General features: G+C 42.6%; 1 protein-coding gene across 1 annotated transcript; it reads left to right on the top strand.

Moving 5' to 3' along the window:
* Positions 1-2,513: 2,513 nt before the first annotated feature.
* On the top strand, positions 2,514-15,867 carry LOC121857055 (serine/threonine-protein kinase 4-like). Its single transcript, XM_042352918.1, has 5 exons — positions 2,514-2,617; positions 7,886-8,066; positions 10,924-11,151; positions 12,371-12,476; positions 15,716-15,867. Exons 1-5 carry the CDS (start codon positions 2,514-2,516, stop codon positions 15,865-15,867), a joined length of 771 nt encoding a protein of 256 aa, XP_042208852.1.
* The last annotated feature ends 422 nt before the right edge of the window (positions 15,868-16,289 follow it).

Genomic DNA, 16,289 nt, shown 5'->3' on the forward strand with positions numbered 1-16,289 from the left:
TAAAGGTCAAGGACAAAGCTGGGCTTTTAAAGTCAGAGAGAGGGGAAGTGATCGATGACAGTGAGGAAATAGGCAAAGCATTAAACAGCTACTTTTTATCAGTTTTCACAGAAGAAATTCACGAGGAAATTCCAGAGGTGGAACTGATATTTAGGGGAAATGAAGAAGAGAAATTAAAGAATATCACTATCAGTAAAGAGGATGTTCTTAAGAAAATAAATACGTTAAAGAAGACAAAATCCCCAGGGCTGGATGAAATTTTCCCTCGAGTCTTGAAAGAGTGTAGTGAACAGATTAGCGGACCCCACGTAAATTTATTTACAAAATCATTAGACACTGGAGTTGTGCCAGACTTGTTGAAACAGGTAAATCTAGTACCCATATTCAAAAAGGGAGACAGAGCATCAGCGTCAAATTACCGGCCGATCAGTTTGACATCAGTAGTGGGGAAATTTCTTGAATCAATTATAGCAAATAGCATCCGATCACATTTAGAGAAAAGCAAATTAATCTATGACTCTCAACATGGGTTTACAAAGGGAAAATCTTGTCTAGCAAATCTGCTGACGTTTTTTAGGAAAGTCTTCTAGGTAGTAGATAATGGCGAAAATTACGATGTTATTTACTTAGACTTTAGCAAAGCATTTGACAGAGTACCACATCAGAGGCTTTTGATAAAAGTTAAGGCTCATGGTATTGAGGGGAAAGTTTTAAATTGGATAAAATCATGGCTCACCGATAGAATGCAGAGGGTCAGCGTAGATGGTGTTAAATCTGAGTGGGGCTGTGTAACCAGTGGGGTTCCCCAGGGGTCAGTACTGGGCCCACTCCTGTTTATAATCTACATAAACGATCTAGATACTGGAATCAGCAGTGACATAAGCAAGTTTGCGGATGACACCAAAATAGGGCGGCAGATTAATTCAGGGCAGGATGCAAATGCACTACAGGAGGATTTAAATAAACTGCAGGAGTTGTCAGAAAAATGCCAAATGAAATTCAACATTAGCAAGTGCAGCGTACTTAATATTGAAAGAACAAATACTGTCAATGTATACAGCCTTAACAACATCAACCTAGAGAAGTCGACTTGTGAAAGAGACTTAGGGGTACTTGTAAGCCCGGACCTACGGCCTAGAAAACAGTGCCCTTAATGTTCGAAATAAGGCAAACAGAGTATTAGGTTTTATATCTAGAAGTGTAAGTAATAAGAGTGCAGAGGTCTTATTGCAACTATATCTTGCGCTAGTCAGGCCGCACCTCGATTATGCGGTTCAGTTCTGGTGCCCTTATTATAGAATGGATATCAATTCACTGGAGTCGGTGCAGCGAAGAATGACGAAAATTATTCCGGGACGTAGAAACCTTCCATATCAGGATAGGTTAAAGAAACTAAACTTACATTCCCTAGAAAGACGAAGAGTGCGGGGAGATATGATAGAAGTATTTAAGTGGGTGAAAGGAATCAATAAAGGAGATATAAATAAAGTTTTTATAATATCCGAGCAGGATAGGACTCGTAGCAACTGATTTAAGTTGGATAAGTTTGGGTTTAGGAGGGAGATAGGAAGGAACTGGTTCATAAATAGGGTGGTGGACGAGTGGAACAAGCTTAGTAACTTTGTAGTAAGTGCAGGAACTCTGGAAAGTTTCAATAGGAGGCTAGATAGATTCATGGATGATAGAGAGTGGTAGTAACTCTCGACAGGAGCAATTTCAACCAAACCAGTGTTTACCTATTTCACTTAAATCTAAATTTGTCTAATTTTAAAACCATTGGTATGAGTTTGTTCTGGTTGGATAGTTTGGGTACCCTTTGTAATGTCCTTTGTTTAGCCCTGCCTTCCACTTTATACACCTCCATCAGGTCGCCCTTGCTTCACGCCTCGAGGGAGTACACAAATTAAGATTCTTAATCTGTCTCTATATACCTAAGGTTCCAATGCCCAGGATTAGTTCCTAATATTCTCCCCGAATTCTTTCCAAGGGTCTATATCCATTCTGTATGTGACCAGAACTGAACTGTAACTAGTGTGGTCTCACAGTTATAAGATACAAGTCGTGAAGACACCCGCTTAGCTCGTAACTAAATACTCTTGTATGAACCTGCTACTTATTAGCCTTGTTACGCAGCAAAACACATTGTTTACTTGGCTTAAGGTTCCTACTTATCATTACCTTAAATCTCTCTCAAGAGTCTTGTTGATTTCTAAGGCATCGCTGTTCTCATCTGGTATCTTGGTTTCCTGTTTGGCTATTCCTATACTGAGTACTACATGGTGTCCACGAATTTCATCTGCCATTTTTCGACCATTCTGAAAATGAAATCTTCCTGTGTTTTGTGGAGTCCTCATCACTTAATAACACGTACCTATTTTAGTGTCACGTACCTAGTTTATGTTGCTGTCTATATCTATGTCGTTTATGTATATATTAGATAATAATATCCAAGTACTGAGCCTTGGGAACCTATAATTTGTGAGGTTAGGTTCCAATGGGACTTAGTGCCATTAATGTGCTCACTCGGCTGTTTCCTGTCCTCTAACCACACCAATCCATTTAAGGATATTACCTTTGACATGTGCTTCTACCTTCAATTAGTTCTGGGATCTGTCAGGCAAGGTTTTGCCAAAGCCAGATATACCACATCATAATTGTGCCCCTCGGCCCAATCGACATTCAAAACCGATGAAAAAGAATAAGACAGATTAAGACATGAACTTCCGCTTATGAAGCCATGCTGGGAATCATTGATCAACGTGGTGCTTCTCCAGGTGATTTCGAACAGAGTTTGAATGATTAAGCTTCCAGTAATTTGCCTATCATTGATGTTAGACTGATTAAGCGTGTAGTTGAGGATAGCATTCATCCTTTCTGAAAAAATCGGTATTAGCATTCGGGCATCCTCCAGGATTCTGGTACTACACCTGCTTTTAAGGACATGTTGGGAACAATCCTTAACGGTACTAAGCCTTTCCTTACATTCCTTAATACTCTGGGCAAATATCTCTTGAATGGACCAGTGATCCTATTAGGCTTAAAGCTTGTCTATTTGCTGACTAACATCGCTACTAGTCACTACCATTCCTCGCTAATTTGTTTCTTCACAGTCTCTGAATTGAGTCAAAGTGCCTCGGTACTCTGCCAAAATTTTCGTGGTGAAAACTGTTGAAAAAATATTTATTCAAATTATTGCTCATTCTGTCGCTATCAGCTTAGCCTTGTTTTAGTTTGATACATTTGCAGAACCCTTGGGGTTTGTTCTCCTCCTTGCTATCCTTACCATATTCTCTTGGCTTCCTTATCTCGGTTTTAACCCTATACTACACACAAATTATAATTAACCCGGAGGTAAATTTCGCCTACGATTTATCCTTACCCGACATAGCCTTCCCTTTGGCCAAATGATGTCTCTTTTAAATAATTATTTATCCATTTAGGTCATTAGTCGATCTGAGTTTTGTATGGAAAAGTGTTCTGCCTTGTGCATTAAGTAACCTACTTAAACGTCGTGGAACCGCAATCTCAGATCTCTCATTGGTCGGGTGTCATCTGTGGTTCACGCCGCCGGCACCCCTCTCTCTCCTCAGCTGCCTCAAACTGTCAAAGTTTTGCCCTTCTGAAATCTGGAAAATTTAGTGGAATTTTCCACGCCTGCCCTGAAAATCTAACTGAATCTAATTTCTTTGTGATCGCTGTTTGCAAGTTCGCTCCCTACCCCATTAATTGCTAATGAGTTTTCTGTTTGACAAAAACTAAATCGAAGTATCTTATTAATTCAGGTGGGTTCAAGTTATATGTTGATTCTAGAAAATAGTCCTGATCGCCTCGAGAAAATCCTCTGATTCTGAAAGTTACCTGTAAAGGTCAGTCCAATCTATTTGGCCAAGGTTAAAGTCGCCTACTATACAGACTTGTTGTGTATGGAAGCCCCAAGCATTTCATCCTGCAGATAAGTCAGCCATTGACTATCAAGATTGCAGGCCTATATTACTCCTCTGTGGGTGATTAATTCCTCCCTTACCGCTCCATTGCTCCTATCCATATTGTTTTGGCCTCGCTCAGTTTTTATTTCTTATTTATTTCACCTTGTATTTATCCCTACCATAGATTGCTACTCCTCGCCTTTTTTCCTGGTCTTCCTGTCGGTATGGAAACTTGTAACCCGCAAGCAATTTGGTGTTATTCTAACTCACGCAGCTCAGGGTTGACGCTTCAATGAATGCTATTATATCGATTTTTCTGCTACCAAGGCCCTAATATCACACCATTTTGTTTTCATACTTCTACTGTTCACAAGAAGCATTTAGTTAGCCTGTTCCTGAGTCCCCATCAAGGCTTAGTTTAAACCCGCCTCCAATTCTAGTTTTGTCACCTACCCCCAAGACTATTTCCCTGCAATCTTCACTTTGTTTACCCTCGCCCTACCGCAGTCTCCTCCACCCCTGTGCTCATATGTTCCCCTAGCAGCTTAAAGACTTCATATCTTTGAATTGCCCCCAGAGCCCTGCAGCCAGGGTTGCTACTCCATCCCTAGACAGGCACTCCCATCCCCAACATAAAGGTCCTCTGCCGCGAGAAGGTCCCAGTTGTCTTGAATTTAATGACATTGACTCGGTACATTCGCATCATCGCTTACACGAACTGCCTGGGATAAACTATTCACTGCCAACCTCTCCTTCTTAGGCATAATACCTACGCATATGATATTAGGGATCCCTCCTTAGTCCTCTAATACGATCTATAGCTCGTCTGAAACTTATCAAGAAGCTTCCTCACTCCTATTAATCGCACTAATATCATTGCCTCTGCAATCGAAAAGGGTATAGCGGGTTTGTTCCCATTACCAGACAAGATATTGTCCATCCCGTCAACTATATCCCCACCTCCCAGCCCCTGCAAACACACCCTCATCCATTTGGTGGTTTACCACAAAAAGCCCCTGTCCAAAGTACCTTACCTGTGAGTCACCAACAATTAAAGTGTTTATACCTTCCTTGTCAGCCCTGTCCCCTGACTGTACTAACGTTCAATTCGTCTGTACTGGCGACTGAACGAGTTGGCACACTTAGCCGCTGATGTCGTCGTTGACGTATCCTGGTGTGTTTCTTCATCACCAGTTTGGTCTTCCTCTCCTTACAACCTTCCACGCCAGCTTGATTTTCGTCAGGACACTGGCTTTCCCTGTCCCTGCTCCCTTCAATCCTCTATCTCTTTAATCGCCCCAACGTGGCCCCTTTCCTTCCTTGGCCCTTCCAATTCTTCTGATGGCCCATTCTAGCCAACAAACTGGCAGACCCCAGACCACAACGCTGGCCATACCTGATAATTATCCCTCGAGCTAACCTGCCCCTGACCTTTCCCCTAGTGGAGGCACAGAACACAACTGAGGACGCGGTTTAAGTTGGATAAGTTTAGGTTTAGGAGGGAATAGGAAGGAACTGGTTCACAAATAGGGTGGTGGACGAGTGGAACAAGCTCAGCAACTTTGTAGTAAGTGCTAGAATGCTGGAAAATTTTAAAAGGAGGCTAGATAGCTGCCATGCACATGCCAACCGCCCTATTGCAGACTTCTTATTTTCTTATATACTGTACATTGTCATCTCTCTCTCTCTCTCTCTCTCTCTCTCTCTCTCTCTCTTTTTGTTGTTGTTTTATTGGACAATTAAAGATATGTTAGATTAATCTCTTGTGTCCTCAGTGTTTTGAGATGATTTTCTCTGCAATTTAATCATGACTGCCACAATTGTATGGGCATTAGCACACACACACACACTTCATCCTTGACCACCGGCCGGGTCAGATGCACCTGGCTGCTCAGCAGCAGCGTCAACTGTTATGTTGGCCCATAACTCCCTCCTGAACCCTCCTCCCCACCGGAATATCAACAAGTTCTGCCAGAAGTTACTATTTCATTTGGGGAAGGGAATGGAACCAGTGTTGAATAGTGGTGAACAGTGCTTAAGTCAGTGAAAACAACTTGGCAATTGAGTCTGAGCCAAGCTAACCTTCACACAGTGAGGTCCCAGGTACCCAGTGATAATTCCCTGAGACTCCATGATAAGAGGCCTGGGACCACACCTCACCCACTTGAGTGAGTGAATTCCTGTGACAACGGACCAGTGGTCCCCATTATACACGACACCGCATAGTGAATAAGTTGCTACAGCATCATGTGAAGTTCCTCATAACACCTGCGAAGGGAATTACTACACCACATGATGCCCCTCATAACACCATCCGTGAAGGAATTACTGCTCCATGTGATGCCTTATAACACCATCTGTGAGGTACTACACCACATCAGGCCCTCATACACCCATCTGTGGGGAACTAGTACACCACATCAGGCCCCTCATAACACCATCTGTGAGGTACTACACCACATCAGGCCCCTCATACACCATCTGTGAGGGAACTACTACACCATCAGGCCCCTCATAACACCATCTGTGAGGGAACTACTACGCCACATCAGGCCCTCATACACCATCTGTGAGGGAACTACTACATCATCAGGCCCCTCATACACCATCTGTGAGGGAACTACTACATCATCAGGCCTCTCATACACCATCTGTGAGGGAACTACTACATCATCAGGCCCCTCATACACCATCTATGAGGGAACTACTACATCATCAGACCTCTCATACACCATCTGTGAGGGAACTACTACATCATCAGGCTCCTCGTAACACCATCTGTGAGGGAACTACTACACCACATCAGGCCCCTCATACACCATCTGTGAGGGAACTACTACACCACATCAGGCCCCTCATACACCATCTGTGAGGGAATTACTACACCACGTGAAGCCCTTCATAACACCACCTGTGAGGGAATCCACACACCACATCAGGGCCAGCCCCTCATAACACCATCTGTGAGGGAACTACTACACTCCACATCAGGCCCCCATACACCACTTCCTCCGTGAGGGAACTACTACACCACATCAGGCCCCCTCATATAACACCATCTGTGAGGGACACACCACATCAGGCCCCTCATAACACCACCTGTGAGGGAACTACACCACATCAGGTCCCCATAACACCATCTGTGAGGGAATACACCACATCAGGGCCCCCCATAACACCACCTGTGAGGAACTAGTACACCACATCAGGGCCCCTCATAACACCATCTTAGGGACTACACACCACATCAGGTCTCTCACACCACCTGTGAGGGAACTAGTACACCACATCAGGCCCCTTAGCAACACCATACCATCTGTGAGGGAACTACTACACCACATCAGGCCCCTCATAACACCATCTGTGAGGGAATTCCTACACCACATCAGGCCCCTCATAACACCATCTGTGAAGGAATTACTACACCACATCAGGCCCCTCATACACCATCTGTGAAGGAATTACTACACCACATCAGGCCCCTCATAACACCATCTGTGAGAGAATTACTACACCACGTCAAGCCCCTCATAACACCACCTGTGAGGGAACTAGTACTCCACACGATGCCCCTCATAACACCATTTGTGAGGGAGTTACTACACTGCTGTTCAACACCTCAGCTTACATGATCTACGTGTGTAAACATTAATCTGTATGTTCACTGTATATGTTCCTTCACCTTTCTCTAATGAAGGCTTTTGTTAAACCACCAATGTATGTAATAAGTCATTTATGTCCAATGTATATTTTCAGCCTTCGAGCTGCAAACTTTTTCAATAAACCGTTTATTATTATTATTATTTTACACTGTTATTACAATGTTTCATAATCATATATACTGTAACTTAGATGGTCGCTGTACAGTATATAGGTATTAGTATACTATATATAATGTTTCATAATCTGATATACCCTTGTTTTGGTTATATTCTAATATACCCTTGTTTTGGTTGCAGGTCCTATGGCAGCGTATACAAGGCACTCCACAAAGAGTCAGGGCAGGTGCTGGCCATCAAGCAGGTGCCTATTGACACTGACCTTCAGGAGATAATTAAGGAAATTTCCATCATGCAGCAGTGTGACTCCCATCATGTTGTCAAATACTACGGCTCCTACTTCAAGGATTCTGACTTATGGGTAAGTTTCTATAACCTTGGTCCTGATTGGTGGATGTTGGCTGTAGATGTCCCTGATTGGTGGGTGTTAGCTGTAGGTGTCCCTGATTGGTGGGTGTTGGCTGTAGATGTCCCTGATTGGTGGGTGTTGGCTGTAGGTGGCCATTTTTGGTGGGTGTTAGCTGTAGGTGGGCCTGATTGGTGGGTGTTAGCTGTAGGTGGCCCTGATTGGTGGTGTGCTATGAGTGTCCCTGTTGGTGGGTGTTAGCTGTAGGTAATCCTGATTGGTGGGTGTTAGCTGTGGTGTCCTGTTTGGTGGGTGTTAGCTGTAGGTGTCCTGATTGGTGGGTGTTAACTAATAGGTGTCCTGTTTGGTGGGTGTTGGCTGTAGGTGTCCTGATTGGTGGGTGTTGGCTTATGAGTGGCCATGATTGGTGGGTGTTACTGTAGGTGTCCCTGATTGGTGGGTGTTGGCTGTAGGTGGAGGCGCTGATTGGTGGGTGTTGTTGGCGCAGGTGGGCCTGATTGGTGGGGTGTTAACTATGGGTCCTGATTGGTGGGTGTTAGCTGTAGGTGAGCTGGGGTGAGTGGGTGTTAGCTGTAGGTGGCCTGATTGGTGGGTGTTAGCTGTAGGTGGGCCTGATTGGGTGGGTGTTAGCTGTAGGTGTCCTGATTGGTGGTGTGGCTGTAGGTGTCCCTGATTGGTGGGTGTTAGCTGTAGGTGTCCCTGATTGGTGGGTGTTGGCCTTAGGTGGCCTGATTGGTGGGTGTTAGCTGTGGGTGTCCCTGATTGGTGGGTGTTAGCTGTGGGTGTCCCTGATTGGTGGGTGTTAGCTGTAGGTGGCCCTGATTGGTGGGTGTTAGCTGTAGGTGGCCCTGATTGGTGGGTGTTAGCTGGGTGTCCCTGATTGGTGGGTGTTAGCTGTAGGTGGGCCTGATTGGTGGGTGTTAGCTGTAGGTGGCCATGTTTGGTGGGTGTTAGCTGTAGGTGGGCCTGATTGGTGGGTGTTAGCTGTAGGTGGCCCTGATTGGTGGGTGTTAGCTGTAGGTGTCCCTGATTGGTGGGTGTTGGCTGTAGGTGGTCCTGATTGGTGGGTGTTGGCTGTAGATGTCCCTGATTGGTGGGTGTTAGCCCTGATTGGTGGGTGTTAGCTGTAGGTGGCCATGTTTGGTGGGTGTTAGCTGTAGGTGGGCCTGATTGGTGGGTGTTAGCTGTAGGTGGCCCTGATTGGTGGGTGTTAGCTGTAGGTGTCCCTGATTGGTGGGTGTTGGCTGTAGGTGGTCCTGATTGGTGGGTGTTGGCTGTAGATGTCCCTGATTGGTGGGTGTTAGCTGTAGGTGGCCATGTTTGGTGGGTGTTAGCTGTAGGTGGGCCTGATTGGTGGGTGTTAGCTGTAGGTGGCCCTGATTGGTGGGTGTTAGCTGTAGGTGTCCCTGATTGGTGGGTGTTGGCTGTAGGTGGTCCTGATTGGTGGGTGTTGGCTGTAGATGTCCCTGATTGGTGGGTGTTAGCTGTAGGTGGGCCTGATTAGTGGGTGTTGGCTGTTGGGACTTGTTTGTAATTTAAATCTACATTGTGTGGGTTTTTATACGGGAATTAGCCGGCTTGGGCACAGGTCGAATGACCCACAATAGGGCCTGGGGGCAAAAAATAAGAAATTAAAAATAGCGAAGAAAAAGGTTATACAGTATTGTGTTAATCTACACCACGAAGATGCCGGAAAACCAGCTTTTTTAAGTGAGACAGATTGTATAAGTGTGGAAACACAGAAGAAGGCAGAGCATTCCACAGTTTGGCTGTGTGAGGAAGGAAGGATACACTATAACGGGTTATTCTAGTGTGACCGACATCCACAGAGAAACGGTGGGCACCGCGGGCAAGACGTGTGTTACGAACCCACGGCCTTGCCGGCGGTACACAGGATGCCAAATCCACCGAACATTGCCCGTTAAAGTACCTGTAAAAGAGAGAGAGTGAAACAACATTGTGGTGAAGAGAAAGGGAAGAAAGATTGTCAACTAAAGCTGGAGAGTTAATAAGACGAAATGCCTTTGATTCCACCCTATCTAACAGTTGGACAGAAGAGGAGCCACCCCAGATATGAGAGCAGTACACCAAGTTAGGACGAATGAATCCCTTATATACTTGGAGCAACTGCTCAGGAGTGAAGTGGCTACGGCATCTGTACAGCATTCCCAACTTTCGGGAGGCAGCTTTAGCTATATTAAGGATGTGTGATTTCCAGGACATATTGGAGGAAATGGTGAGGCCTAGCATATTTATTTCGGAATTTGGCAGAATGATAGCGTCCTGAAATGTAATTGGTGGGAGATCATCTAATTTAGAAAGTGTAATTGGTAAATACTGAGTTTTATTACTATTTAATTTAACCAAGTTTGTACCTCCCCATTCAGAGATGCTGCACAGATCCGCATTGATAGATGTAATGATATCAGCTCTAGAAACAGATCTAGTTTGAGATTTAGGAGGAAGGGGAAAATGTGAGGAAGAGTGAAGAGTAGAATCATCAACGTAAGGATGGAGAGAATTAGTTGTAGTGTGAATTAAATCATTGATAAAAAGAAGGAAGAGAGTGGGTGAAAGAACAGAACCCTGTGGGACACCATTATTGGTAGAGAAAGAGCGAGAGATTGATCCCTCGACAACAACTGCCATGGATCGGCTCTCAAGGAAGCTAGAGGTTAAGGTAGATTAGGTTAGGTTAGGTTAGGTTGTGTTAAGTTCGGTTGTGTTGGTCTTGTTTGGTTGTACTGTATTAGGTTAGGTTAGGTTTTGTTAGGTTAGCAATAGGGGTTTAATCATCTGGACCGCATTTACATTACAACCATGGTATTGATAAGTATCCTATTATTTCCAGATCGTAATGGAGTACTGTGGTGCTGGTTCAGTATCTGACATCATGAGGCTACGGAAGAAGACACTCACTGAAGAGGAAATAGCGACTGTAATATACGACACCTTGCGTGGTCTAGAGTACCTCCACCTTAGACGGAAAATTCACCGGGATATTAAAGCCGGAAATATCTTACTCAACACTCAAGGTCATGCCAAATTAGCCGACTTTGGAGTGGCGGGTCAACTGTCGGTAAATATATGCTGTAGTTGTCATTTGTTTACTAATTTTTTTTTATATTGTTTGACTTTATACATTTTTAATTTATTTAACTTTTTTGTGCTTATATTGTACAGTATTTGTATATATTTGAGCTGATTATTTTTTCTTTCCTTGTGGTCGATAATTATTGGAAAATTCACTTCTCTAATATTAATGAAATATTCTTTAGTTACAAATTACATAAAGAGAAACTGTGGACTGAAGTGACACTATGATGAGGTTACTTGGTGTTATCACAAGACATATACAGTACATTATTAAGTTGATATTTTAACCCTCGTAAGTTATCCCTAAGAGCGAGTGATGGTCACTTGCCCTCACCTCCCACACCATATATACAGTACAGTAACTTGATATAAACTGGAGTTGTATATTAGCTGTGTTGTATTAATGGACTTTGTTTTATGATTTGTCCTTGGTGTTTCTACACTCTCCATGTAAGGGATTGTATAGCAGTTTTATTTTTAGAATGTAGAAAAGAAAAATTTACTTTACTAACATTATTCTTTTATCACACCAGAAATGTAATGCATCAGTGTTTCAAACTTACTTCTTTAATAATTATATTTTTATTGGGAATTATTTTTTATCTTTGGCAAAATTTTCTGTGACTGAAGAAGTGGACGTTGGGAATTTTACATCGACATGTGTTTTGACCTTAACCTCTTCTCTATGGGGATGCTACTTTGATATTTTATTTAAACGATTATACAGTATTCAGCTCGGAGGAGGACCCATACACAAGAGGTTAAAGTCTTAGGAGGAAGACTGTGAACTCGTAAACAGGTATCGGGTAAAACCCTCCAACTCCTCTTGTGTTAACCTTGGCTACCAGACTCCCACCTGTCCGAATGAGTTATATTCAACTGTCTAATAAATCATGTTGGTGTTGGCAAAGCTATGGAATGTTGCAGTGAGGTGTTGGCCAAGACCATTCACTTGTGCTATGTCAGTTACACTCGAGGATGTTGCCGACTGTACTCTACCTTTGTTAACTCGCTTTCTGACTGGTAACGGCAGATATGGAATGACTGCCCCATGGGTGTGTTGCTAAACTGGGTGTGCATGGTCATTGAAGAGTAGGGAAAAATTGTCCTATATGTTTATGCTTTAAAAGTGTGTTCAGGGTAGCCTCTGAATTGTTTGTATTTAAGATGAGTTATTTGTTTAATATTTTGCACCTTTACAGGACACAATGGCCAAAAGAAACACTGTGATAGGAACTCCTTTTTGGATGGCCCCAGAAGTGATTCAGGAAATAGGTTACGACTGTGTAGCTGATATATGGAGCTTAGGTGAGTGACTTAATGAGAAGGTAGGGGAAAGTATGTGCATACAGTGAGACATTTGGTAAGTGTGAAGTGCAATTGAGGGAGAGATTAAGAATAATTATCATGTACCAGAATTAGCCTTTTTTTTTCAGGATATTTTCATTGAAGACAAACTAGTATATTTAATCCTAGTATTTATAAAGATGAGTTTAAAACTTCTCGTTTTTTGTGTTGACCTTAACTATATATCTGTTAGTATTATTAAATCTTCCCTTGAGATTATATAGACAGGATTACTGTAAATCCCCTTTTTGTATTAACTTAAATCCTCTCCCAGTGTTGTGAAGTAAGGGGTGGGGGGATTTATTTATTGGATGAGTTTAGAATCGATGGGTAAACCTGGCACGGATAATTTCAGATATCCACTTGTTCTTGCTTGACCACAGCTTACACGGTATATGGTACATAATATACTGAATGGCTCTCTACCTTTCTCTTGGATTAGTGATTCATGATATTTTATAACAAGTGGCTAAATTGACAGGTTCATTCGTTACTTCTGTTTGCTGTGTGTAAGATGGTTCTGTTAACCTGTGTTATATTTAGGAGGAAGACTCTGTTATCTATTTACTGTAGTTATAGAGAGATATCTCCGTTAGCCAGAACTTTTGGTGCAGGGCATTTCTGGGAATGAGAGATTTCCGGGTAATGAGACGACTCTCTCGAAGCCGGAAAAAAAATCCCTCGTCCCCAGAATTTTCCGGGTAACGGAAAAATGTTCTCGGAAGTTCCAGAAATTGCCCATTATGTCATCTCTCGAAACTGGAAAAATATTTCCCATCCCCGGAATTTTCTAGGTATCGGGAAAATCTTTTGATAATTTTCTGGAAAATGTGCCCCTCGGAAATTTGTTCCAAAAGCTGGAATTTTCCAGAAAATCCAAGTTTTGGGAATGATTTTCCGAGAAAATTTCAATTTTGGTTATTGGAGAGTTCTGGGTTTGATGGATTCTAGCTAACAGAGATATTACTGTTGGTAGCAGGAAGACTATAATATATTTAGTGCTATACTGTATTAGGAGGAATACTATAATATATTTAGTGATATATTAGGAGGAAGACTATAATCTATTTAGTGATATACAGTACAGGCTAACCTCTCATATTTGTGCTTATTGGCATCCCACCGTGGCCATATTTCTGAAAGTCACAGATGTGTGGAATAAACATGAAAAACTTGAAAATTTGCTGATCATTTGCTAAAAACTGAATACAAATGTACAACATAAATCTTTATTGTTTCAAACTTAAACTACTGCCATATTTATTGGACTGCTCTTTAACACTTTATTCCACACTATTGTGGTTTTGAGTTAAATGATCTAGTGAGTACTGTACAAGGTTGGCCTAATTTGAACAAATTTCAAATTGCATACATCACAAATGATCAAAATTGCTATAATAAACAATAAAATTGATACATAGTATGTCATAAGGTATAGTAGTAAATATTTTATGTACAGAATATACCTCAGCTCCTTCCACACTCAACCCATCCATACTGTGGGCTGCAGCCACGCTGTGCTCTGTTGTGATGTCACATTGGGGAAGGGAGCGTGCCTGGTCGCTGGGCTGGCGAGTCGACGATGCAGTTACAGCTCCGTCTCAATACATATGTTCTCTTCCCATACATACACACCAATGATCTATATTTTTCTTATGTTATAGTTTTATATATATACAGTTGTCCCTCGGTTGATGAACACTATTCGTTCCACAGAGTCGTTCGTTAACCGAATCTATTATTTCAATGGGATATTGGGTAATTGGTTCCAACTCACAGATAAGTACATACAAAGTATAACCAAAATGCAGTACAGTACACTTACTTTGAGGTGTGTATGTAGAATGTTGCTGGTTGATGATGATGATGGGAATTAGAAATGGGGGGTGGAGGAGGAGACGGGAGAAGAGAAACATTTTAATGCTTCTTGGAAGGCGAGTCACCTTCCATAATAATGTCAGGAACCTCTGTACTGACAGATTCTCTTACATGAAAATCCTCTTTCCTTTTTGGAGAGGAACACTGAGGGGAATCATCTTTCTCACCCATGCTTCATGAAGTAATTTCACCAATATAATTTTAAGTTCACTCGCTGTAATTAAAGATTATTTTATTTAAATCAACACTGCACTGCACTATATATTATCAATATGTTAACTAAATTTCAGAATGACCAAGAATTTTAATGTAAAAACATAAAAGTACTCTGTATTCAAGAGAGCGACAAACACCATGTTTCCTCCACCGTAAACAAAGTTAAACAGAGACGCTTTGGTGGGTGAGTCAGGCGGCTGATGGGCACACAAAAAACTAGTTCCCTGTATTGCATATATTATTGGAGGTGTTCGGGGTACTTGGTTCTAACTACAGGAGCGAACATAAACACCTGTAGAGTTCTGTAGGTTCTATTCAACGGAAATATACAAGGGTGCGCTTACAAGCACAGGTAGTCCCTACACTCCTATATGGGTCAACTGACCTCTCTCTGACCTCTCAGGCGACATGTGGTAAGTGGTGCATTAGCAGCTTCCAGATGTCGCCAGGCATATTATCTAAGCGTGTGGTGACATGAAACGGGGGCATTGCCACACGCTACTGACGAGAGAAGTAATGTATATAAGTAGGGTACATACATGGTATACATACAACATACATAATACACATACAATTATCAATATGTTAACTAAATTTTAAAATGACTAATAATCTTAATATAATAAATGCAAAAATATTCAAGAAGACAACCTTCTTGATATTTACTCCACTGGAAACGAATGTAAACATAGTACCGATTACTGTATTGGCGGACTGGCCGATCAGCTGATGCGCACAACAAGGCGTGTTTGTCGTAAGGATTTCGTTTATCAAAGTTTTTTCATTAATCGAACTGAAAATTTTAATGGGAGCTAATTTGTTAACCAAAATTTTATTAATCGAACTTTTCGTTAACCGAGGGACCACTGTACTGTATTTTTTCTCTATTTCTAACCTACATTAGAATAACATAATGTATTGCAATTATTTTTTTCTCAAATAAACATAAAGAAGCGATAAACATGACAATTGGGGGATGCTTATGAAGATGTGAGGATGTGCGGAAAAATGGACTTTTGAGACACAAATTTGCGAGGACAGACCGTATTAATAGGGAGCGCAGATGCATTCCACGACCTTGATGTTGCAAGTTCTCCGTCCTGCAGGTATAACAGCATTGGAGATGGCGGAGGGTAAGCCCCCCTACGGAGACATCCACCCCATGCGCGCCATCTTCATGATCCCGACCAAACCCCCACCATCATTCCGAGAACCTGACCAGTGGCAACCAGAGTTCATTGATTTTGTCTCCAGGTAATGTGGGGGGTCGTTCTTCCTTCCTTCCTCCTTCACCTCTTCCTTCCTCCCCCTCCTCTTCCTTCCTCCCCCTCCTCTTCTTCCTTCCCCCTCCTCTTCTTCGTTCCTCCACCTCTTCTTCCTTCCCCCTCCTCTTCTTCCTTCCCCCTCCTCTTCTTCCTTCCCCCTCCTCTTCTTCCTTCCCCTCCTCTTCTTCCTTCCCCTCCTCTTCTTCCTTCCCCTCCTCTTCTTCCTTCCTCCTCCTCTTCTTCCTTCCTCCTTCTCTTCTTCCTTCCCTCCTCCTTCTCTTCCTTCCTCCTCTTCTTCCTTCCCCCTCCTCTTCTTCCTTCCCCTCCTCTTCTTCCTTCCTCCTCCTCTTCTTCCTTCCTCCTCTTCTTCCTTCCTCCTCCTCTTCTTCCTTCCTCCTCCTCTTCTTCCTCCTCC

This window comes from Homarus americanus, unplaced genomic scaffold (assembly GCF_018991925.1).
Source record: "Homarus americanus isolate GMGI-L3 unplaced genomic scaffold, GMGI_Hamer_2.0 scaffold1024, whole genome shotgun sequence".
Lineage (NCBI taxonomy): Eukaryota > Metazoa > Arthropoda > Malacostraca > Decapoda > Nephropidae > Homarus > Homarus americanus.

Coding starts and splice junctions, on each gene's coding strand:
- LOC121857055 (XM_042352918.1), top strand. CDS start 2,514: ATGTGCTCACTCGGCTGTTTCCTGTCCTCTAACCACACCAATCCATTT. Junction 8,067..10,923: donor TCAAGGATTCTGACTTATGG/GTAAGTTTCTAT, acceptor TATTATTTCCAG/ATCGTAATGGAGTACTGTGG. Junction 12,477..15,715: donor AGCTGATATATGGAGCTTAG/GTGAGTGACTTA, acceptor TCCGTCCTGCAG/GTATAACAGCATTGGAGATG.